The sequence below is a fragment of the Stegastes partitus genome, unplaced genomic scaffold, assembly GCF_000690725.1.
Source record: "Stegastes partitus isolate 25-593 unplaced genomic scaffold, Stegastes_partitus-1.0.2 Scaffold57, whole genome shotgun sequence".
Classification (NCBI taxonomy): Eukaryota; Metazoa; Chordata; class Actinopteri; family Pomacentridae; genus Stegastes; species Stegastes partitus.
The window spans coordinates 480996-506418 of NW_007577788.1; the positions used below are offsets into that span (position 1 = coordinate 480996).

The window sequence follows — 25423 nt, forward strand, 5'->3', positions numbered from 1 at the left end:
TTATTTTTTATTTTTTGCTATGGCGCTGTGAGAGTGGCAGCCGGTTGCAGCAGCTCCTACCTACTTTCTGTGTTTTTGGCTATTTACTTTGGTTTTTCTTCTGTCTTTTTAATATTTTATTTTCATACAGCTGTACCACATTTGTGCGGGAACAGTGGAGATGCAGGTGGCGTTTTTGTTGGTCTGTTCTTTGCTTTTTTCTTTTTGCGAGCTTTTGGGGTCTGCGTCTGGTGAGCCGTTGAGCCATCGAGCCATGGCTCTATTGCTTTTATACTCGTGAACAGCTGTTCGCGCTAAGCCAGACCAAGCCACTGTCGTGGGAGAGAGCAGACATCTCCGATGGAAGGAGGAAGAGGGGATGCAGGGCAGGAGTGAAGCGTCGGGAGAAGAGGAGAAGCTACAAGCCGTCCGTCCATCCGTCTATCATCATCATCCGTCCATCAAACGTGAGGTCTTGCCCTGATGGGCTGGAAGAGCTAACAGCGCTGACCTGACTGCAGTGGGAGTATCGGGAGTGTAGCCTCATGTTGTTCACGGAGTCATGACTAAATGAAGTCACTTCGGACTTGCTCTTAACTTTGGACGAATTTCACCTGGTCAGAGTGGACCAGAGCGTGAGGGAGAGTGGTAAGAAGAAAGGCTGAGGAATCGCCATGTATGTGAATGAGAGATGGCGTAATGCTGGGCACGTTAGCATTAAAGAGCAGCGCTGTACGGAGGATGTTGAACTGCTGGCAGTTAGTTTGCGGCCGTTTTACCTGCTGAGGGAGTTTCGCACATCCTGGCGATTGCAGTTTACATCCCCCCCTTGGCTGATGCTGCTGCAGCCTGTGAACGCATCCATAGTTCAGTGTCCCAGCTGCAAACATCACACCCTCGGTCTCTTATCGTCATCTCAGGAGACTTTAACCATACATCGCTCTCTACCACTCTCTTCACATTTAGCCAGTATGTGGACTGCCCAACCAGAGATGGTGGGGCTTGGACCTGCCGTGTGTGGACACCAGGGACGCATATTACTTAATTATTGTTATTTTCTTGTATTTTTGGATGCGGCTGTGTCATGTAAATCTCCCTCAGTGAGGGATCAATAAAGCATTATTCTATTCTATTTTATTCTAATAGGCGTGACTATAACTGCATGTGTAAAATTGGACGCTCTCTTCTGTTTATGTGGGATCAACTGAGATTGATCAGTTTGTCTCCTGCAGTTAAGTCTGTTGTTCTTCTCTGTTTTCTTACTCTTTCACTGTTCTGTCACTTTTATTGCCCACTAAGATCCATATCTTAAAGTATTATTAATTATTTTTTTCCAGACTCTGTTTCAGGTTAATCTGTGGGTGCCTTCTAATTTAGCTGCTAGCCGTTAGCTTAGCTTTAGCCACTGTGAGAGGCTCAAATATCCTGGTTTGTGGCAATGGCTTGTGTTTTTATGTTCAGTTTTTGCAGTTTCTGCTTGAGAGACATTTCTGAGAGCACTCAGACAGTGGAGCTGCATCAGACCTGAAGTAGTGCATTTAATTTATCAATAATCTGCCAATAAAAATGCACATACTGATAACTGGAAAAATGACATCAGCCACAATATTCAGTCTATCCTGTATTAAAACACATTATATCTCTTCTGAAACTAATTTCTAGTCTCACATTTGTCTGAGCTGCAGTAACTGATGGAGACTAGAAACTTCTCCTGATGCATTTGAGGCGTTTAGGGAACATCTTCAAATTGCAGCTTCACAAAACAGCCTGTTGACATTCTAAACTGCACAAGACTGTACAGGGGTCACACCACCACAAATAAACTCTCAACTTGTTAAAAACCCTGAAGAAAGACAGAACATAATGCATTTAATTCACAGAGTGCAGCCAAAACATGACTGTAAACTGAGCTTTTACTGTTGAAACATCGATGCTTTGAATTAAAAAAAGGAAAATGTCTTCAAGAAAGTCGTCAAGTCATCAGTCATTGTGAGGAGTCAAAAATGATGATAAACTTTAACACAGCTTATAATATGTTCAAGGAAAAGCAAAATTTGACTAATTTTAGGTTCAGATTAAGAATTGTTTTCATAAAGTGTTCAGAAATTACAATTTTGTGTGGGGACTGACAAAAAGAGTAATGAAAGGGTAAAATGTTTCATTCAGCGCCAAAAGATGCAGTGAAAGACAAGTTTAAGTGTTTGTTGCATCCAGTTTTAAGGGTTTGTGGGATCTTGGGGAAACTTTCAGGAAAACTTTCCCAACAAAAAATTCTACAAATTCTGTGTTTGCTGTTGTAAAGTCAATGTAAATGAACAGAACTTCTATGAGACACGGACGTCTTGCAGGAGAAATGGTTGGATTCATGGTGTTGAGAAATCAGAAAATATCCACTTGGTGTGGACATTTAACTGGAAGAAACACTTTTGATTAATTTTTATATTCTAAATATTATATAGAATATTGTCGGGTGTTGCGTTTATGTCCCCTTGCCATTTGTTTTTCTCTGTTGTAAACACTTTGGCTCAGCGTCTGTTGGTTTATATGAGCTGTTTAAGTGGCGTTGGCTTGACTTGGTTGCGGAGTTCTGGTCGGTGTGTTGGTCTGCAGGACAATGGAGGCTGATCAGAGGAGGAAATGGAAAGTTCCTCAGGCCCGGCTGTTATCAGGATGGAGGGTGTTAGGCAGGATTTCCCCTCTGAAACAAAACAAGAACTCTGCGGACCAAAATAAGCTGCTGTCTATTTCAGGACCGAGTGGAAAAACACAGGACGGAGATTTTTACAGGAACCAAACTGATTTTGCTGAAACTGTAAGCAACCACAGAAAACAGTTATCTGCAGATAAACTAAATGTTTGACTCTACCTGCAGCCTTATTAACCTGAGAAACTCTAAATCTATAATAAAAGCTCATATTTGCAGCTTATTAAATCATTTTTATAACTACTGAAATGATAACAATTTCAGACCAGACATTCAGCAGATTTCTGTTGATGCTGCACATGAAGTATTGAGGAATTAAAGACAAACGAGTTAGCTGCTGCTTTTGCAAAGTTTAAACTTGACTTTTTGAAACAAAATTCCACCACACTGATGACTTCTTAAACATGTTGTCAGGTTGTTTGGAGCCGACCACTTCTCTCTGTGGTCTTTTTGTGTGTTTTTGTAGTTAACTGCGTGTCTCTGTTGCCATTTTGTGGCTCTTGGTGTTTGTTTTAAATTATTTTGTGGGCTATTTAGCTGGTTTTTGTCAGTTTGAAATGGTGTCAGTTAGTTTGGAACCAAGTGCTTCTGTCTTTTGTCAATTTTGCTCCAGTTTCTGGTCTTTTTGTGCCCTTTTGTGGTTGTTAATATGTCTTTGTTGCCAATTTTTGGCTCTTGATATTTATTTTGAATAATTTTGTGGGTTTTCTTTGCTGTTTTTTGTCTGTTTGTCCCAGTTTGGAGCAGACTGGTTTTGCCTCTGGTTGATTTGCTACTCCTTCTGGTCTTTTTGTGGTTGTTAATGTATCTTTGTTGCCATTTTGTGGCTCTTAGCATTTGTTTTGAGTATTTTTTTGTGTTTCTTTGCTGTTTTTTTCGTGTGTTTGTTCTGGTGTCAGTTAGTTTTGAGCCGACTGCTTATGTCTGGTGAATGTGCTTCTTCTTCTGGTCTTTTTGTGTGTCTTTGTAGTTGTTTGTGTGTTTTTGTTCGCCATTTTGTTTCTCTTGCTATTTGTTTTGAGTGATTTTGTGGGATTTTTTTTGCTCGTTTTTTTTTGTGTCCTTTTTTTGTGTTTGTTTGGACTTCAAGTAAGTTAAATAAAGCAAAAAATAATGGATTAATCCTAGAAAACTGCAGATTTAGAACTTCTCTCCTCATGAAAGGAACGCCAACCAATGAGAATTTGGTCTGATGAGCACATCTGAACGACCAATCGATATTCAATGCCTAATTATTATTTTTTTTACTACAGAGATTAAAACTTTTTATTTTTGTTCAATAAAGTAAAATAAAAATCGCTGAAGATTGTAAAAGCTCCGTTTGAGCTAAAAGCATCACCTGAGATAGATTCAGCATTGAAGTGCTTCGTGTGTCTAAAACCTTCAGCTCCTCCTGCTAACATCCTGCTAATTAAGGGAAACCAGTTTTGTTGCTTACGTGTCAGATAAGAAGGAAGTAATCAGATTACTCCAAGGGGGAGTAAACACAGCGAGGGTTGATGTAACTACAGAGCAGAAGTGGATCACTGTGTTGCTGGTGTCAAACAGATTAAAGTCCGAGTTGTAAATGTAAATTGGATTAGATGCTTGTCTGCTGCCACGTGTCTGTACAGAACAAAATAAACGTGTTCACACCTTCGATCTTGTTTACTGCAGGAAGTTAAACTCCATGAAGTTAAACACTTTTGCAGAAGGAACTAAGGCGAGTTTGTTCCTTTTCAAGCTTCTTTATTAACGCAGTCTCACCCCACATCTCAGTTGTACGACTAAATGTTTCAATATTCTATCAGCTCTTTATTACCTCCGTGTTCGCTTAACGTTTAAAACTTGAAGTTTGTTGTTGACCTTGAAAGCAGCAGCTGATGGTACACTCTCACCTCCAGGTCAGTTTAGCAGCTGTTCTGGAGCTTTTGATCGTTCCACATGATTTTCATCAGCTGGTTTTTCAGGAGACTGCAGATGTTCAGATTTCAATTTTCATAATCAAGCATATCTAGACTTTGAAAAAATGAGATAAAAAGTTAATTTTTCCTTAGTTTTCTTTTTCATAATAAGACTTATAAATTTAAAAAAGTAATTGACTTTCTTCTTACCTTTTTAAAATAAAAAAACAAAACTTTTTTCTACTTTATTAAAATCAATAAATGCTTGTTAATTTTCTTTTTTAAAATGTTGCTTGAAATAAAAATCTTTTAAAGATGTTTTGTTCATCTGACGGCCGTTGAATGTGTCTGTCTCATGTTTGAATAAACTCCAGGATCTGCTGACAGGTGTTCACATTGATGAAAAAGCAGCACAAGACGGACATTAAAAAAAAAAAAAAAAAATTTATTAAATTAAAAAAATAAAACAATATATATATATTTAAATTTCTGAAAATGCAGCACAGATACCTTCAGAAGTTATAAAAGTTAAAAGGTAAAACTTTGAATAAATAAAACAATTATTTAGTTATCAAACTAGTTGCACATTCACTTTCTGCTGGTTGAAGCTCTTTATTCTAAACAAATAACTCTTAAATTTTAACTGTGCGCAGTAGAAAATACTTAAAGTTCTCCAGAAGAACGTAAATTTAAAGATCACCTCTTACATCAAGCAGCTGATCTGGTGATGAAGACAGTGCAATACCATCAAAAGCTCCAGCAGCTGCTGAATGGACCTTCTGATGAGTTTTCATTAGCTTTTATTTCTGAAATTTGCAGCTTTAAATGTTCTAATAGTTGGTTCAATCAGACATTTTGAAGCTTTGAGCTGCAGCTCTGTAAAGTGTTCTCAGTTCAGATGCTGATCTTGAACTTGTGTTTTGTGGATGTCTGTCCTGTCGAGATCAGTCTCGGTCTTGAGACCAGTCTCGAGACCACTTTTTGAAGATCTCGGTCTTGTCTTGGACTCGACCGCATTTTTACTCGGTATTGTCTCGGTCTCGGCCACAGACGACTCGGGATTTTACTGTGAGACCAGCCGAGACCACGGCTGCAAGGACCGCACTAAGCTGCCTCTGAAGGCTTTCATTTGTTTAGTAATAGCTTTGTTGTTATTGGATGCAAAACTCCCCGTTTCGAATGTAACCAATAGTTTAACAGATTTTTAATTTGGACTTTTTTTTCACGGGCTGTGGCCTGTCACCCCACCCCGCCCCTCTTCACAGGCACTCCACGACAGTAAATGCGGGAGAAGGACTCTGCTCCCTGGGAAAGATGTTAGCAAACTCTGCTGTAATAAAGTTTGGCTTTTCTAATCATAAACAACTTATCTGTAAATCGACGTCAAAAGGAAAACACAGTGCACCTGGTAGCATCTACCGGAGCAGCATTTGAGGCGTTCAGGGAACATCGGTAAAATGCACCATCTACCGGAGCAGCATGTGAGGCGTTTGGGGAACATCGGTAAAATGTACCATTTACCATTTAGCCTGTGTCCAGTTAATGACTGGTATTAGAAGAGGATTGGTGACATTGCATCATAACTAAGTGATGCAATGGCAACTATTCATCAGCTGCATGGTGCATTAATAGCTGTGGCAATGCTGATCCAAAATAAGGGAGTGGGGCGACCAGATCATTAGCTTGTGCGACCAGTGAAGAAAGCTGGTAGCACCATGCTACCACTAGAAAAGTTAGTCTGGAGCTCTGTAACAGAATCGCAAGAAACCACTGCTGCCCACTGCTCTAGATATGGTGTCAACAATGACTGATGAGACTACCATCACAAAACTGAAGCCCCCCCCCCCCCAAACCCCCATTACTGTCATTGATCACTGAGCAAGTTGTTGCTGCTGTCCTTCGAAGGGGGGCCTGACAGAAAAAGTTGTGAGAACCACTGGTTTAGATGATTAAACATAGTTATGGTATAGGTATGCTTGCAATGGAGTGTTTACTACCATGACAAACATCCTTTTACAAAATCTATTACAGTACAGCAAAACTGAAAAAAATACTCGGTCTCGCTTTGTCTTGGTCTCGGTCTTGACTCGGTCTCAACCCCTCAAAGTCTTGGTCTTGTCTCGGTCTCGATACACTGTGGTCTCGGCCATGTCTTGGTCTCGGTATAGGTGGTCTTGACTACAACACTAGTCTGTCCCCAGAGTGGTGACAAAGTGTGTGATCAGCCTCCAGCCGGTGGGAGATCCAGGATGGATTCCTGACCCTCCCTCTGCTGGTATCCAGCAGCTGATTTACTGCTGCTCTTTATAGCTGACGGTTATTTTTAGTTGGAAGCTGCTGATGGATCTGCTGCTGGTTTCTGGCAGGATAAGATTTAAAAGTGGACAAAGTCGAGGGAATTTTAGTTTGTAGTTTGGTTTGTGGCTGTTTTTCAATGGTTTATAGAAACATAAACTGTAATCTCTGAGGGCTGACTGTGATCTGCACTAAGATCAATCTACAGGTAGTAAAGACAAGGAGTTTGTTTATTGGAAATCTGCATTTTTTTTTCTGACCTAGGAACAAAAATGTCTGTTATGTTTGAGCCCAATGAAACTCAGTTCAAGAAAACTGATTAAATCTGATTTATTTGTAAAATTGGTGTTACAGTGAGTTAAAAAGCTGTGGGATGTGTGTATTCAGACAAAGTGGAACAATTATGGATTTAAAGATAAGGTAAAACTTTATTATTCCAGAAAGAAATTGTTGTGCCAGATATTGCTCAGAAAAAACAAGTGACAACATTAGAAATGCAGTGCTTAAAATGTAGGAAACCAGTAAGATATAAAAGAATAATACATAGAATAAAGCTAGAATAAGACTAGAATAGAACAGTAAAAAGTACTCTTGGAAATAATACTGAGGTATAAGTAATGATCACACAATAATGTAATGTTGCACCTGAAACAGAAGAAAATAAAATGTTTCACATTATATTGACAATTTTGTACATTAAAGTAAAATATCTGACATTGATTCAAAATGATGTAAATGAAATATTAAACATAAAACTAAACTGTTGCGTCTGAGAAATGAAAATATTAAATATTGCACCTGAAATTAAATCCTACACATGATATGGAAACTGATTTTGCACAAATAATTGAGAAAACTTCACCTTTTTCTTTAATTTTAGTGTTTACATGTCGAGCTGCACTTTAACTCTTGATAAACTTTGGGTTATGCTTTGACACAATCTGAGAATTGCGAGGATTTTTTAAAAATGTATTTATTTTTGCATAAGACAAAACAAGCCGTAATCCAGTTTTACAAATGACAACATTAGAGATTCTAAATCTTTAAGGCAGCATATAAGGGACATTAAATCAAATAGAAATACAGTCGGGACTCGATAATCGGACACTAAATGTAGTACCTTCTTTTATGTCGGATACCAAGGCTGTCGGGTTGTCAAGACGGAGGTCAAGATACAAGGAGGGCTTGATACTTGAAAGGTAATTTGTTGTTGATATTCATTGTTTATAGTTGTTATCGTAACTAGTATATTGTATGCATCACTAGATTTCACATCTAATTGACCAGTGCGATTGTGCACGGGCCCGTTGGTTGACATCGAAGGTAAATACGTTCAGACAGCAGGCTCAAGCAACCCAAATCCGATTTTTTTTTTTCTCCTATGCGACCTGTATCTGATCTTTTTATGACAGTTCCATTCGTTTTTCCTAAAAACCTGTCTGATAGCAAGGTTTTCGGATTGTTAAGGGTCGGATTATCAAGTCACGACTGTATAACCAAACTGAATAAATGGATTCTAAACAGTGACGTGTCTTCCTGATACTCATTAACAAATAATTACTATACAATGATTTTCCAAGAAAAAAGAATGACAAAAATGTGATACTTAGCTGCTTTTCCGTCTCCTTCATTGCAGATAATTTGACATTTTGGAATGCTGGTCAGACAAAACAAGACATTATCTTTGTTTCCTGACTGTGCTGATGAGAAGTTTGGATTTTTGCAACACATGTAAAAGTCTGTTGGAGAAAAGTCTGTTCATTGGTCGGGTTTAAACATTACACCTACAGTACTTCTCCTCCTCATGACGTCATGTGCAGCAGCTGTTAGAAATATTAGAAGTCGCCTCGGTAGCGTCCTGAGGAAGCCTTTTGTGTCTCTGAGTTTCCTTCCAGCCTCCTATTTGTGTCCTCTGCCGCTGTTTCCTCTTTCTGCTGTTTGGTTAAAGGTTTGGTTTGAGTCAGGAAATATATCATCTTGTTAGATTCGGTTTTCATCAGTTCACGTGCAGAGCTGAACAACACATTATTCAGCGCAGAAATTTAAATGTAAGATGTACACTCAATCAACTGGGATATAAATACATGAAAAAAGTGTGTTTATGAGCTTAGATCACATCATTATTATTAAAAGAAAAAATTCTGAAGTTCAGTTTACTAACAGCCAGTGAATCTGATAATTATGGATTAATATGTAATGAATTGTAAAATATCCATCACAGTGAAAACACAAAACAGAGAAAAGCAGAAAATCTTCATAATAAAGAAGCTTGAACCAGAAATTATTCGCTATTTTAGTTTCATAGATGTCTTTTACTATACTGTGTTTATTTATTTATCAGGAACAACAGTCAGTAATTTACATAATTGTGATGGAACTTTGTCACATTGAGCCAAAAGGTTTGTTTTCATCAACAAAACAGCATAAATGCACATACAAGTGTGTACACTTTCACTCACTGTTTTTCCACTCACGGTTTTTAACACATTGTTTAACTCACTGTCTCTCGGTTGCTGTATATTTTAAGCTATTACATTTGTGGGATTTTTCTAAACACTATTTTTTAATCACTATTTCCTAGTGTTTTCTGTTACTGTGTTATTTTTTTTAGCTTGTTGGGTTTATTCATGAGATCAAAATTTGGCTTAAAATGCCATTTTTTACATTTCCAGCCAGGGTGACATTTCCACTTGTTGTTTTTCCACTCGCTGTTTACTTGCATTTTCTCTCACTGTTAGGTTAAATAGCTTAGGTTTAGAATAAGATCTTGAAGAAGAAATGTCTCGAATATTTCTTTTGAATCCATTTAATTTCGCTGGTGTTACACTTGCCCACATGAACTCTTTTTATTGTCGTTTTTATTTCAAGTTTACTGGTTTAGTTCTTTAATCCTTCCCTGCAGTCGTCCCTTCAAGTGTTCAGTTTATACTGTGAATTCTCTACTGAGGGAGCTTTAACTATGTTAAAAAGGTTACTTTTAATTCATTTTCTTGAATCATCACATAGAATTTCCTCAGTATACGATGTGACAGGTGTTTTTTTCCCCTATTTTCTAATGTTTTATTGATCAACAGGAGAAAAGAATTAGCAATTAACGTGTGATAAAATAATCTTTATGATAACTTGCAGACTGTGATGTAGTTTCTTCGTCCCTGCTGACTGGTGGAAGGCTTGGCTTGGTCCTGAACTCCTCGGCTTAGCTTCACCGGGTTTAACTCTGACCTACATGCAGCGTCGCCCTCGACACCAGCCGCTTCATTATCCACTAAACGCTGATATGTGGGTCACTCAGGGCAGCGAGCCTTTTAAAGCCTCGGCAGAAAGAAGAAGAAACTTGTTTCAGGAATTTAATATTTTATCTAAAACAGAAATCAGGGTTGCATTTTTATTTATTTATTTATTTTTTTAGAAATTCAAACACATTCTTAAGGGTTTTTAATCCTCCCTAAACCTTCATGTCACATGCTTTAGCTATTATCTGCTGACAGAGTGTCACACTCATTAAAAAGGACCCTTGAAACTTTAAAGGGTTTAGAAAAATATCTTAGTAACCCTCATATTTAGAGACAGACTGGGCACAAAACTCAAACAAAAGTAATAAACGGTTGATTCGTCTGATAATGCTGTACAAAAAAATTGTATTAAAGTCTGTATTATTTCACTGCAATGTGAATACTTTGTCTTTATCTCACATATCTGCATCAGTTAGCATATATATATATACACACATACATACATAAATATATATCAAAGTTTAGGGATTTAATCTCAACAGGCAAACAGAATCAGATCTTTATCAGCATGTGTTTTCCTGTTGTAGAGAAAAAACAGTGAAAATAACTTTGCACAAATTAGACAGATAGGCCAATAAATATTTTTCACAGAGTGCTGAAGCTGATAAAGACTTATAATTGTTTATTTTGTAGTAAAGCACGCAATGAGTTACTTTAAATTGGTCCCCACTGTGACCGGAAAATATCCTTTTTAATTCCTCAGCCCCCGCACTCTGTGAAGCTACATCCACACTAATCTGTTGTAAAACGACGGCTGTGTAGTTTGTAGAAAAACACTTTGCAGGAAGAACAGTGCCTAAGATGAGATTTCCTTAAATGCACAGCAGCTGCTGGCAGAAACATCAAGGTCAACAATGCCTGCGATTTGTTATCCACATTAAGTAGGATATAAAAATAAGCCTCAAACGTTGTTAAATTTCAGCATGAAGATAACATGGAAGCAGGTTGTAACATACACATATAATGACAACATCTAGACCTCTATGAACACTAGTTTTTGGCTCCTACCAATGAGTCCATGTCAACATTTTGTCAAAATAGCTAAGAACATGAACCTTGTCTTGCCATTTTTGTAGCACATCAAATTCTCCACATGTTAGAGCCTCAAAAGTTGGTGAAATGTTTACCAAAGACTGTGTTTTTAGTAGAACATATGGATGCATCCATTTAAATACACCTACAAGAACTTTCTGGAGCCACAACACCATCATTGTTTAAAGATTTTGCTCTTTTTTCCCCATTTTCAAGGTGCAAATATTATTCATTATTGTTATTTTGGGCACATTTTAGTAATTATTAGCAAGTTTCAAGTCAAAATAGCAAAAAAACCCAACCCCAAAACATGGAACCTTGTCTTACTATACTTGCTACATATCAAATTGTGCTGATATTAGAGGCCTCAAAGGTTGGTGAAATATTAACTAAAGACTGTATTTTTGGTTGGAAATATGAATGCATCCCTTTATATATACTTTCAGGAACATTCTGGGGTCACAGTACCACTCTCATTTGTAGATGTTGCACTTTCATCACTTTTCTAGGGCCAATAATTACAAGTTATTCTCTGCTGGAGACATTTAGTTATTTGGATATGCTGGAAACTATTTTGTCTAACTTCGCACCAAATTTCATGTCTGCGAGCATTATATTTCTGGAGGTATTGAACCCTTAAAACGTGTGAAAATCTCGAAATTCATCCAAAATATTTTACAGAACTTAGTTTTGGGTCCAAAAGAGCAAGACGGTAGAGTAACGCTGTGATCTGAAATGACACAAACTGACCCAATGTGCAAAAATGACTCCTATATCTAAAAATATCAGTGTACCTTTCTGTTACATACCCATTTCATGTACATGTAGTTGTTATTCCTGCTCATTTAACACCTCAGTGACTGGAACGTGTTCTGCTAAATCACCTCCAGGGTGTGTCATGGCTGTTTGGGATTTATCAGAAATTTCTCAGAAATTATATCTAACATCGCTAGCTGTTGCAACATCAGAATCACCTCAACACATCACTGCTCTTCTTTTTTTCCCCTCAAACCTGAGCCCAGACTTGCCGCAGGTATAAACTCAGCTTCAGCGTCACGTGTGACCTGCTGCCTGAATAGCAAACCTCCTGCTTTACATATGAATCGACATGCACACTGCACACATGCAGTCCTGCAGGGATTTTTGCATCTTTCTGCTGCCGCTGTGCAGGTTTTTGAGCGGTTAAATTATCAGTGCAGCTCTGTGAAGGTAAGTGTGTGTCCTCTGCAGGTCTCTGAGGATGAGTTTTCTTACCAGAGCTCGGCATTGAGGTGACACTGCTCTTGTTTCCTGTTTGAACAGCACATGGAGGAGGGACATTCTTCAGTGCTGATGACTATTTAGAAACTTCCAGCTCAAAAGGCCTGAGACCATCAAGATTTAACCTCTGAAACTCCACTGATGGTCCAGCAAAGTCTGGTTGAGCTGCTGGGCCTCATTCAAACACATAACTTTGATTTATTTCTAGCAAGTGTCTTAATTATACCAAAGTTTAAGTTTGCATCCTGAGAAAATGCACCTGACGCGATGCCCAGAAAGTTTGAGAAAATTTCAGTTTGATGTCGAGGTGTTGCTGTAAATCAAAATATAATAAAAAAGAATCTCCAACTATTTGATAACCAGGTATTAGATTTGAGCAATTCTTTAAGAAAAAGTCTAAATTCTGACATTGCAACTTTTTAATTGTGAATGTGTTTCTTTCCTTTTCTATGACAGTAAACTGATTTATATTTGAACAAAACAAGACATTTCAGAAACGCTGATTGACATTTTTCCAATAGTATTCCAGAAAATATTTTGCAAGTGTAACTTATATACATGTTTTAATCACACAAAGCAACCAAACACACAAGATTTGTTGTAAATAATTTTCTATACAGTTTAAACACTATCAGTGTTTTTCTCTCCTAATTTTAACAGCTGTTTTTATTATTGATCTAAAATTCTTTCTTGAATAATTGATGAACTGCACTGCCAAAGAAATGAGAAATAAAACAAGCCCTCATCAAATTCAGATGTCTTGTTTAGTGTGACCAACAGTTCAAGATTTGTTACAAATGTAAAAGGCAAAAAAATCTGTAAATATTCATATTGCAGCACTAAATATTATCAGCTGATTAATGGCTTGCTTTATAAAATGTCAGGAAAAAAAATTTAATTACTCATCTGCAGAGGTCTCCAGTGTGTAGTTTAATGTCTTTAGAGGACAAATCTGATCTGATTTGAGGATCTGAAGTAAGTTTTGGGGATGAAATATTAATAAATTTACAATTATTAGTGCGGAACTCATCCATTACGGAATTTATATTATGAAAAAAGTTTCTTGAAAGACTTTTAATGTCTCAGTGGAACTAAAATTCTCCAGCTAAACTCTGATAGTCAGTCATATTCAAGACTCTGTCATGTGTCTGTAGTTTCAGTTCATTTTCTCCTGAATACAAAGAAACAACGAACTGAGACTGTCGTCGCCATTTGTTCAATAGACAGAAAGAGCATAGACTGTAACTGATGAGGAAAAACCTGAACGCCGACACTCTAAACTGTCTGCAGTTTCAGTTTCCATCGTTCGTAAGGGAAACCACAGCCTGCTGCTTGTTTGCTGTTCAGTGAAGCCTGATTGGTCTTTATCTGACGCTCGACTTCCTCCCAGGAAGACAGTCACCAGCCTCTTGAGAAACATCGAGGCAGCAGCTCGACCCACTGTCACCATGAGGACGAGCTTGACCGTCCAACGCTGATCAGAATCTCCTGTCGGGTTGGCATGTTCGTGCCGGAGCACAGCTGTCGGCGAACCAGCTGTGGAGGCTTCATCTGCTTGCTGCCTGGAGGAAGCCTGTGTGAGCTGAACCATGAGTGGAGGTGGAGCCTCCCCTGAGGGCCTCGAGTGTCCGGTCCAAGGGCCCCATCAGGCCTGGCACCATTACAAAAAGCCCTGGCGGAGATCCGACCCCCAGCCGGCTCCTGAGCAGCCACTGGACCGATACAAGTGGAGAACATCTGGTCGGTGGTCGCTGAACAAAGAGCAAATCACAGCGCCTCCTCACCTGCGGCTGCTCAGCTTACCGAGGTTGAACACCTTCCCGAACCCGAGTGGAGATCAGGCCCACGATGACCAGGCGAGGTCCGGTTCTCTTCGCAGGATCCTCCCATTCCTCCGGTCCCTGTCTGAGCCCGGAGATACCAACAGCCCCAAGATACCAGCAACCCCCGAGACGATGACAAGGAGGGCGAGATTGGAGCAAACAGCGCCGTCCATCAGCAGTTTCTTCAGCTCGCTGCATCGGAGGATCAGCAGAGTCCTCGAAGGTGAAGCCGAAACCAACAGAGGAGAATCTGGTAGGAGATGGTAACTCAGTGGAGAAATAATGTAGAGAGTAGTTAGTATGTTAACACTTCAAAACTAACCAGGCTAAAAACTGCGGCGAATATTCAAATCTCAAAATTAATATCTGGATAGCACTACAGCAACCAAATATTTGGATATTCAGGTCCAGCCCTGAAAAATTGTTGTAAACCAGTCATCAACCAGGCCTAAAACAGCCTAACACAAGTGCAAAGTCAGCTCCAAATCAATTTTTCTAAAAAGTCTAAAATCCCTTTAAAATCTGTTGTAAAGTAAGTCCAAAGCAAAATTCAAAAATGGAAAAAAAAAGTCTGAAAATAGTCTTAATTCAGTCTAAAAACTGTTGTAAGCCAAGTCCAAACCAAGTTTAACCTCAGGTCTGAAACCAGTTAAAAACAGTCATAAACCAAGTCTAAATCCAGTCTAAAGTCAAGTCTGAAACTAGTTTTATACACAATCTAAACACATTTGGGAACTGGGCCTAGTCTAAAATAAGGTCAAAGTCAAGTCTGAAACCTATTTTGAAACATACCTGAACTAGTTGTTTAGCCATTAAACAGACTGAAGTGGAGAACATCTGGTCACTTGCTGCAGTTTATCTGCTTCATATCGACTTTATTTCATTCAATATATCAGTAATGTCATTTGTGCGACACTCGAATCAGCTTCTTCCAGTTTGAACAGAAGCTTGACACAGATGTGACACAGGTTGCTGCAGTCACTTTACCTTCACTTTTATTTCTTGCAGCTGTTCTGTCAGCATTTGTCCTCGTGGTTCGTGTTTGAGGAATCATTTGTGTTTTAATCTCTTCTGTGGTTCCGCTCAGTATTATTCTGCCATGAAAACATGTTTCCTGAGGAAAACCTTGACTGTCCTTGGTCTTCTTCATCCTCTTCCTCCTCTTCTTTCTCCTGCTGCTGATTGAAGGCTGGAAATCAAGCCTGCAGCTGCTTCACTAAACATTTACATTCATGCAGTAACGCTAAGCCAAGCAGCCGGCTTGAAGGTTAAGTTATGCTAATTGCATTTTCCACTCGAACATCACATGATCTGCAGACGAAATATTAAGAGTGAGGAGATAATAAATGTTTTTTTTTAAGCAGAGCTCACTGCTGTCATTTACTTAAAGTGCCTCTTCTGAATTGTCATGTTTATCTTATTTAATTCTACATATGTGACTGTTTATTGATTATTTTTAAACATCAGTGTTTCGTCCTGTGAGACGACACAAAGCTAGATTTTTTTATATCAATACTGCAAACCTTAGAGGAAAGCAGAAAATGTCACAGCAACATTCATGATCAAAATTCACCAATAATTCACCTGTTTCTGTTGAAATATAATGGTAAAAAAGCAAGTACTTAGAGTAATTACTATATTTTGGTTTTACCTCGTCTTCAAACATTCATAGACTGGCCTTTAACCATTTAAGAATTGGTCCAGATTTAAGTCTGAAATCAGTTTAATGTTGAAAAACAGCCACAAACGAGTTATGAATTAAGTTGGACATAAATCTGAAATGGGCCTGCAAGGTGGCGCGGTGGTTAGCACCATTACCTCGCTGCAAGAAGGTCTCCCCGTGCAGCGTGGGTTCTCTCCAGGTTCTCCTGCTTCCTCCCACAAGGTCCAAAAACATGTTGGGGTTAATTGTTGATTCTAAGTTGTCTGTAGGGGTGAATGTGAGTGTGCTTGGTTGTCTGTCTCTAAGTGTAGCCCTGTGATAGACTGACAACCTGTCCAGGGTGTCCCATGCCTTCGCCCTAAGTCAGCTGGGATAGGCTCCAGCCCCCCCGATCCAAGTGAGGATTAAGCGATGTATAGATAATGGATGGATGGATTAATTTGAAATGAATCCAAATTCAAGTCTGAAACCAGTTTAATAACATTTAGAAACCAAATCGGAAACCGTTACAAAGTCAAGTTTGATACAATTTTTAAAAAATGTCAGAAACTAATTGTGAAACCAATTAAATATGATCTAGAAACAGTCATAAACAAGGCCTAAACCAGTGTGAAATAAGTCCAAAACCGGTTCAAAATCAAGTCTAAAATCAGGTGTGAAACTGGTTTAATTTCCCAAAAAAGTAATAAACCAGTCATAAACCCATTAAGACACAGGTCATACACCAAAGCTGAAGCCAGTTTGGAACCAGTCCAAAATCAAGTAGAAAACTGGTTTAAAAATGGTCCAAAACTTGTCTGAAACCAAATTCTATATGAAATCAAGTCTGGAACAGTTTTTCAAACAATCTAAAAACAGCCAAAAACCAGTTTGAGAAGTGTCAAAAAACACCTGTATACCAGTCCTTAACTAAGTCAAATGCAAGGTTGAATCCAGGTCCAAAACCAATTAATAATTGTGAAAGTAGGCTGAAACCAGTTTGAAAACGGTCCTAAACCATGCCCGAAACGAGGCTAAAACCATCAAGATTTTTTTGGGGGTTTTTACAGTAGTCTGAAACCAGTCTGAAACCAAATGTCTTTTACCCCTTTTTTCCCCATTCATCTTCAACAAGAAAGACGCTTTTCTCAATAAATATACAACCAAAAAAAATTGCTGACCAGACTATTGATCTTTATTGATACATACAGAATGTATTAATATTTTATTGAGTTAATAAATTCTTTTTATGTAATTCAAATTGTGACATTTTTGCAGTATTTGCTTAATTGTAGGAGAGGAACAAAAAGCCAGTAATGATTGTAAGGATGACAAAAAGTACAGAAAATACACATAAAAAGAACAAAAATACATACACAAAATGCATAGACCACACATTTTAAATAACATTAAACTGATTACAATTGTTGGTTCTCGAAACGGAATCCACACCATAACATTCGCTCCCTTATTGATATTAATGAATGTATTAGTTATCTTTTTTAATAACAGTTTGTGATTCTGTAGCATCCATAGTAAAATTTAGAAATCTATTAATGAATGTATTATATTTCTCCTTCTGACTGCTTTAATTGATCGGTGATTGAAAGAAGAAGCTGCCTGACTGTATCAAATAAATATCATATTAAATGTGCATCATCCTCAGACTGCCTCCTCCGTCTGTGTCATAGATATCAATGTTTCTGTAGTCGTCCATCTTCCTGAAGATGAGCCATGTTATCTGTCGCCTCCCAGCAGCCGCGATCACCGGAGCATTCAGCCTCGTCGTAAATTTAAAAGCAGTGACGGCGATCAAGAATGTAGAAACAGATTTAATTTAATCTCTCTGGACCAGCAGTTTATGGGAAATGCTGTCATGTGAGAGGAGGGTCAGAGCTGGGACATCAGAGTTATCACATGATGCTGCTGCAGGTTCCTGGTTTCACTAGAAAACCTGATGAAGCCTCATTTTAACTCCGTATGAAACATTTCTACATAAAAGAATGGCTGCAGCTTGCAATTAATTGAAGTTTTGGTCAGCTTGTCTTCAGGGTTTTATGTAAATACATGTAAACATGAATGGACGAGAGAAAAAAAAGCAGAATTACAGAAAATTCACCATATAAATTCACTCCATATAATTCATTCATTAAAAACCTTCCTAAACTAAATCTGAAATGAGTCCAAAATCAAGACTGAAACCATTTAAACATTTTTTTTAAAACTCTGAAACCAGTCTGAAACCATTCTGAATTCACACTCAAGTTCAAAATCAAGTCTGAGACCAGTTTGTAAATGTCTAAAAGCAGCTCTAAACCAGTAGTAAACCAAGTTTGACACCAATCTAACATGAAGTCTGAAAGCAGTCTGACATCAGTCTAAAAACAGTCATAAAGCAGCCTTAAATTAAGTCTAAAACCAGCGTAAAATAATTAAAAATAATAATGATGTCCCAAATCAAGTCTGAAACTGGTTTAAAAACAGCCTAAAAACAATCATAAACTGGGCCTAAACCAGCCTAAAAAGAAGTTCACAGTCAAACTAGAAATAAAATCTAAAGCCACTTCTAAAAAGTTCTAAAAATATAAACCAGGTCTGATCAATCAAGTTTAAAACCAGTTTAAAAACATCTGTGAACAGAGCTGCAGGAACCAGGTTTGGATAATATCTTTCACTTTATGTGAAACATTTCTAAAAAAAAATAAGTGTAGCCTAAAATTATTTGAAGTTTTTATCAGTTTATTTTCAGGTTTTTACATTTACATGTATGCTTATGAACAAGTAAATAAGCAGGTGACTCATATTATTTACCTTTGTGTTACTGCTAATCTTGCTCTCAATTTAGAACTTCAGCTCCCATAATGCTTCAAGAGGGTGTTCTGAATTATCTGTTAGTAGTTCCTGTGTGTGGTTTACCCACAGACTTACAGACAGCTCTTAGTGGATTACCTAGATACTGAAGAAAACTTTAAAAAATGAAAACTTTCAGGCAACTTCAGTTTTTATGGGATTTCTAAGCAACTTTATGGTTGTTTTTAGCATATAACTAATAAGAAATTAAGATTAAGTGTGATGATTTGCTAAAACAAATGGACATAAAGCATTTTTTAAAAAGTAGTAGATGTACAGTACCAGGTCTTCAAGTGTTTTGGTTCTGCAGTGACTCAGCGGTAAAGTGACGATTCAGTTCAGCTACACAGTAAACAGTTTGTGCGAAATGTGTGTGAACAGAAAGTGCAGCAAACAGAGCAGCAGTATGAAAGTTTCCAGCCGGCTCAGAGCGTGCTACGTAATAAAAACCACAGAGCTCTCACTTCTCTACACGCATACCTAAACAGACACACACTTTAACACACACCCTCCTGCTGTCACACTCTTAGATTCCATGTGAAAAGGAACAGCTACTGCTAACTGGAGGCTAATTAACGCCAGTTTGTGTTGTTGGCTGATACGTACACGACGTGTGTGCTGTAGTTCTGGCTAATAGCGTACATGTTACTCAGGTGTGTGTGTGTGTGTGTGTGTGTGTGCGTGTGTGCGTGCGTGCGTGCGCCTGCCTGCCTGCCTGCCTCCCTGTCTGTCTGTCTGTCTCTCTGTCTGTCTGTCTATTTTTGTGTGTTTGACCCAGAGGCCATGAGAGCTCCTGCATACCGAATGAGCTGTATGAGTTTGTTGTTGTGTTTCTTTGTGAGGACATTTTTGGAAAGTGAGGACACTGTGCTCTGTCTTTATGCCTTTATTTTAGAACAGACCTTCAAATGACTGTTCAAGGGCTCAGACCTGGTTAGCGCTTCTCTGTTTGTGTCTCAGGTCAAGTTCTTAAGACTTGCTGAAGGGCATGTTGAAAATCAGAAGTTGTTCTGAACAGTCAAACTAGGTAGTTCTGAAACACTCTAAAAACAGTGAACCAGTCACGAATGGGCCTGAAATAAATCCAAAACTAGCTCAGAAAGTCTGAAACCCCTCAAACATTATAAGAAGAGCTGTAAACAAAGTCTGAAACCAATTCAAAAACAGTCAGAACAGTTGTTAACAGGGCCTAAACCAACCTGAAATAAATTTAAATACATGCCCAAAACCAGTTAGGCCAGTCAATTTTGAAGCCGGTTTTAAAACCTTCTAAAAACTGTTGTAAACTCCGCTTAAACCAACCTGAAATGAGGCTTAAAAGCAGGTCCAAAATCAAGTCAGAAATAAAGTCTGAAGCCAGTTTTAAAATCATCTGTCATAAACTGGGATAGACCAGCCTTGTGTTCCAAAACCAGGTCCTAAAATCAAGTCTTAAACTATTTAAATGCACCGTAAACCAGTTCTAAACCAACCTTGGAATAAGTACAAAACCTGGTCCATAACCAAGTCAGAAACTAAGTACTAACCACTTAAAAAAGCAGTTGTACAAAAAGCCTGAAACCTGTCCAAAGTTAATTTTTTAAACCAATTCAAACACAGTCTAAAAGCAGTTGTAAAACGGGTTTAAAGCAGCCTGAAAAAAGTGAGAAAACTTGGTCCAAAATCAAGTCAGAAATCAAGTCTGAAGCCAGTTTTAAAACAGTCTAAATACAATTATAAACTGGGGCTAAGTCAGCCTGAAATAATTTCAAAACTGAGTCTAAAATTTAAGACTTAAGTCAGTTTAAAATGCATAAACCAGGTCTAAATCAGTCTGAAGTCAGTCCAAAACCAGAATCAAGACAGTAACCAAGTCTGAAACCACTTTAAAAAATGGTCTAAAAATGTTATAAATTAAGTCTGAAGCCAGTCAGTTTAAAAAATGCCTAAAAGTGGTCAAAACCTGTCTAAACCAAGTCCGACAAAGTGTGAAACCAGTTCAAAATCTAGTCTGAAAGTGGTTTAAACAGCCATTAACTATATCCACACTAAGTCAAAAAGCAGACGAATATGAGTTATGTAAAGGGATGGATGGATGGAAGTCCTAAACCAAGTCTGAAATCCATCCGAAACCAGTATAAAAATTCCTAAAATCAGCTGTAAACAAGTCAGACACCAAACCTTAACCAGAAGAATGTTGGATTGTTGGTTTCAGAAAGTGTGAAATGAAAGTAAGGAAAACCGAAACCGTTCACCATGCAGCTCCTACATCCTGTTTTTGGTCTGAGAAAAGGTCTGGGGAACGTGTCGCATAAATTAGGGTCCTCACAAAGATAGAATAGAGTGTGTGTGTGTCTTCCTTTTGTATGCAAATGTCCCTTCCACAATGAAGGCCCCCACAGGAACAAAAGGGACCCTGAGCTGATTAACCTTTCAGAGCTCTTGTTGGTTACGGTGGGAAAGTGCAGGATCCCACTGTTGACCATGTTGGCCACATTATTGCATTTTAAAACACATTGCTGTTTCCAGACTGGAATGCTTTGAATTTCGGCCACAAAATAACCAAATATTTATCATGATTTTAGCGTCCCACAATTAAATGAGCATGGTTGACTGCATTTAAATGCTTCGTTCATAGAAAACAGCCTGTGCAGATAAAGTCATCTCTGGTAAATTTGACATTAACGATGCATTATTTTACTCTTTTCCAAATACTTTGTAGTCTTCCAGCAGTTTGAATTAAAACTGAGTGGAGACTAAAGGCTTCTCTGTGCACAGCTACCTATTAGCATTTACTGTAGCCTCTACATGAGGTGTTTAGAGAGCAACTTTATTTATATTTACCCTCTGGGAGATGCTTTGAATTCTGGTAAAGATTATTTTGAGTTCTATTTTAATGCCAATTTTTACATTTAGCAGGAATGTAGCATAACATAAAAAGTTGTGAACAAAGGTTTTCATACATGTGTAAAAAACATTTGTATCATGGTAGTCTTGAGCTTCCCATGACTTTTTTGTTCTATGACAGAATTCCTTAAACACATGAATCTTTGTCACAAAAAACAATGATGAATATTGATTCTTTCAGAGATTTAGTAAATGTCTTCTGGAAATATGATAAAATCTGCTGGGTCAAAAATATACATACAGCAATGCTAATATTTGCTAAAAAATCCTTTGGCCATTTTCACCTCAGCTATGTGTTTGTTTTTTTTTAGCTGTCCACAAGCTTCTGGTTGTGTTTTTGATTCCTCTTGATGGAATTGGTGCAGTTCAACTAAATTTGTTGGCTTTCAGACACAGACCTGATTTTTCATCACAGTCTGCAGGTTCTTGTTGAGGTTGTAAGGAAGTCAGAACTTTGGGGAGACCAGTCTAAAACCATAATTGTAGCCTGATCTAACCATTTCTTCACCACTTTCGATATATGTTTTGGGTCATTGTCTTGTTGAAACACCCAACTGCCTCCAAATCCAACCTTCTGGCTGATGATTTTAGGTTTTCCAGAAGAATGTGGCAGTAATCCTCCTTCTGCATTATTCCATTCACTTTGTGTAAAGCACCAGAGCATAATACTACCACCACTACCATGCTTGATGATAGGTTTGGTGTTCTTAAAGACTTCACCTTCTCTCGATGAAACATATTTCTGGTCTTTGTGGCCCAATAGCTCAATTCTTTCATTTCATCTGACCACAGAACTTTCTTCCAGAAGGCTTTTCTTTGTCCATGTGATCAGCAGCAAACTTCAGTCGAACTTTAAGGTTCTGCTTCTGGAGAGAGAACTTTCTTCTTGCATGGCAGCCTCTCAGCTCATGGGGGATGTATACCACACGAGGTCTGAACTGTACAGCGGTGTCTTTCAGGTTTTTATATGCTGCTTCTGCTATGATGCTTAGACTGTCTGCAGGGAAAAATTGCTGCTGGAAGAAGTTTTTTCTGTCCTTCATCTCAGCTCTGCTGCTCTTGCCAGGCTGATTGAAGGTGACACTGCCGTTCACCTCTGACCTCTGAGACTGCCGCCCTCCTCGCCACCCGCCGCCATGATTGACACTTGACTGATAGAATCTGCTTTGTAGATGCAAATGCAGGAGGGGTCTGCTGAAGTCAGTGTGTTTAAATATTAAACCGAGTCACTTCAGGCTGAGCAAAGAGGCTCCACACTGGAAGCCACTGAGTGTAAATCATAACAAAATGCTCATGATTAGTAATTAATGACATACTTCCTCCTATTCTTTGTCAAACAGATATAAAAATTTACTTTATTGTCCCTCTGTGAGGTTTGTATTTGGCTCAGAGTTTCCAGCATAAACAGCACAAAGGAAAAAAATATCAGATAATTTAACGCAACTGATTTCAGTCTGCAAAACGACCACAGTAGCCAGTAAAACCTGAAAGAAATTCAGGTTTGTGTTCCAGTAAACCTTTTGATTCCAGGTCTGAATGACTATCGAGCAGAGGCTAACTTTTACAATAAAATGTCAAATAATGCATGAAATGATATGAAGAAGCTGTAAAAAGCTGCTCTGTGTGTGTGTGCACGTATGTATATATATATGTGTGTGTGTGTGTGTGTGTGTGTGTATGTGTGTGTGTATATATATATATAAAGACAAACCTAGAGACTGTACCCAGGACAACATGGTGGAGCTTTTTGCAGCTAAAGACACATATTTTCATCTCGAGCTGGTGGAGACCAAAATAAGAGGTAAAACAGATTGAATATGGGACTGAGATGTTGTCATGTAACTGCTGCATTTGGAAATTAGAGCTGCAAATGACAGTTATTTTTGCTGTTGATTACTTTCTGAATCAACTGACTGGTTGTTTGGTCTATAAAATGTCAGAAAATGGTGAAAAATGTCCATCAGTGTTTTTCAAAGCCCAAGATGACAAATCTTGTTTCGTCCCCAACTAAAAATAAATTCAGTTCACTGTCACAGAGGAGGATAAAAAACAGAAAACATCCCCTTTTAAGAAGCTGAAATCAAAGAATTTACATTAAAAAAGAAAAATAAAAAAAAACTATGGTTACTGTTATTTATACAGCACATTTAAAACTAACAGCTGGGGTTAAGATCTTCTAGTGTTATTTAGGATGTGAATTTACCTAAGTACTTTCCATATTAAGGATTTAAACTCAAAATTATATATATATTTTTTACATTAATACATAATTACAGAGCCCATCTGGTGATATCGATAAGAAATAAAAATAACTCGTTCCCATGCATTAGTAAATCGTGGCCACGAGATATTAATGCATGGGAACAACATAATTCTCACAAAGTGTTTCATCGCAAGAGATCGCAGGATATCGGTGTAGTTCATTCCAAGGTTAAAATAAAATGAAATGAAATCAAAATGCTCCATGTTTCATGTAAGTACACCTGTTATCCTTAATCGACAGCTGGTATAACCACACTGTGAAATTTGCTCCACAACTTTCCTTGTTTCTTCATATTAGTAATGCGAGGCCACAATTTAACTATTAACATCTCGTGGCCACAACTTAACTATATCATTCCCACGCATTCATATCTCGTGGCCACGACTTAACTATGTCGTTTCCACGTATTAATAACTCATGGCCAAGATTTACTAATGTGTGGGAACGAGTTATTTTTATTTCTTATCGATGTCACCAGACGGGCTCCGTACATAATAAAACTGAGACCTTCAAGTGTTATTAATTATGGCGCTTAACCTAATTAATTTAGATAAAAAGCTATGACCTGACAGTATTTTTTTATTTATGGAGATTTACCTGTTAAATTCTAGTGGTTGTGACAGAACAAAAATATACATGAAAACCTAACAATTTCATGATTCCCTCAATCCCATATTTTTTTTGTTTTATGTGTGTTTGTTTTTTTGACAATTATAGAATAGAAATAAGCATTTGTTTGTTAAAAAGTTGCACAAATCTGCCTAAAAGAGGATGATTGGTCAGTTTTGTGTTCAGGACTTGTACTCAGCTTTGCAGGTTTAAAGTCAGTGATGCTGCAGCAGAGTTTAGTTTCAGTAATGAAGCACTCTCCTTTAAGTCCTCAGAGGTAAAACGTCATAAGAATGAACTCTGGAGCAGATAACGCGTGTCCCAGGGTGTCCCTGTAAGTGGCTCTGACCAGAATAGTGTTGAAATTTCTGTGTGGCTGAGCTGAGTGCTGCTGAATGCGTTGTCTCCAGAGAGAAGCTGCTGCTGAATCTGCTGCATGTCTGCTGCTGATCAGAGGTGCAGCCTTCACTCTCAATCAGCCACTGCAGGAACAGATTCACCTGCCAATGCTGATTTATTCTGAAAGCAGCGGCTCAGGAACAGCCTGCAGTTTGAAGTTTGAAGTGTGTTAACATCCTTTTGCTGACTGTTTTTGGACTCTTAATTTGGTTATTTTGCAGGTTCTGTAGTGAATTCCCTAAAAATTAGCTGTAAAATTTAATTGATATTTCTAAAATAGTTCTGCACAGTTTGGAAGGAATTATAGGGAAAATAAAAGAATTGCAAGTCGTTGAATCCATGATGACTTCAGGCTGTCTGCTCACTTCATTAGCTTAAATAAACTCTAAATCTACATAAAAAGCTTGTATTTGCAGCATAATACATTATCTAAACCTGGTTATTTTGTACTGTAACGATAACAGACTGAGATCAGAGCAGCTGCACATACTCATATGATTTCTGA

The 25423-nt window shown here is 38.0% G+C and overlaps 1 protein-coding gene across 3 annotated transcripts in view; it reads left to right on the top strand.

Moving 5' to 3' along the window:
* Positions 1-25423, top strand: part of rasal2 (RAS protein activator like 2) — a 137774-nt gene that overhangs the window by 7871 nt on the left and 104480 nt on the right. For 2 of the 3 annotated variants that reach the window (XM_008275695.1, XM_008275696.1), the window contains exon 1: positions 13824-14522. The exons of the other annotated variant lie outside the window; for it this stretch is intronic. In XM_008275695.1, the coding sequence (XP_008273917.1) occupies positions 14036-14522 (487 nt within the window). In that variant the 5' untranslated portion in view covers positions 13824-14035. Of the gene's footprint in view, positions 1-13823; positions 14523-25423 lie in introns of those variants that run through there. 3 annotated transcript variants of the gene reach the window in all.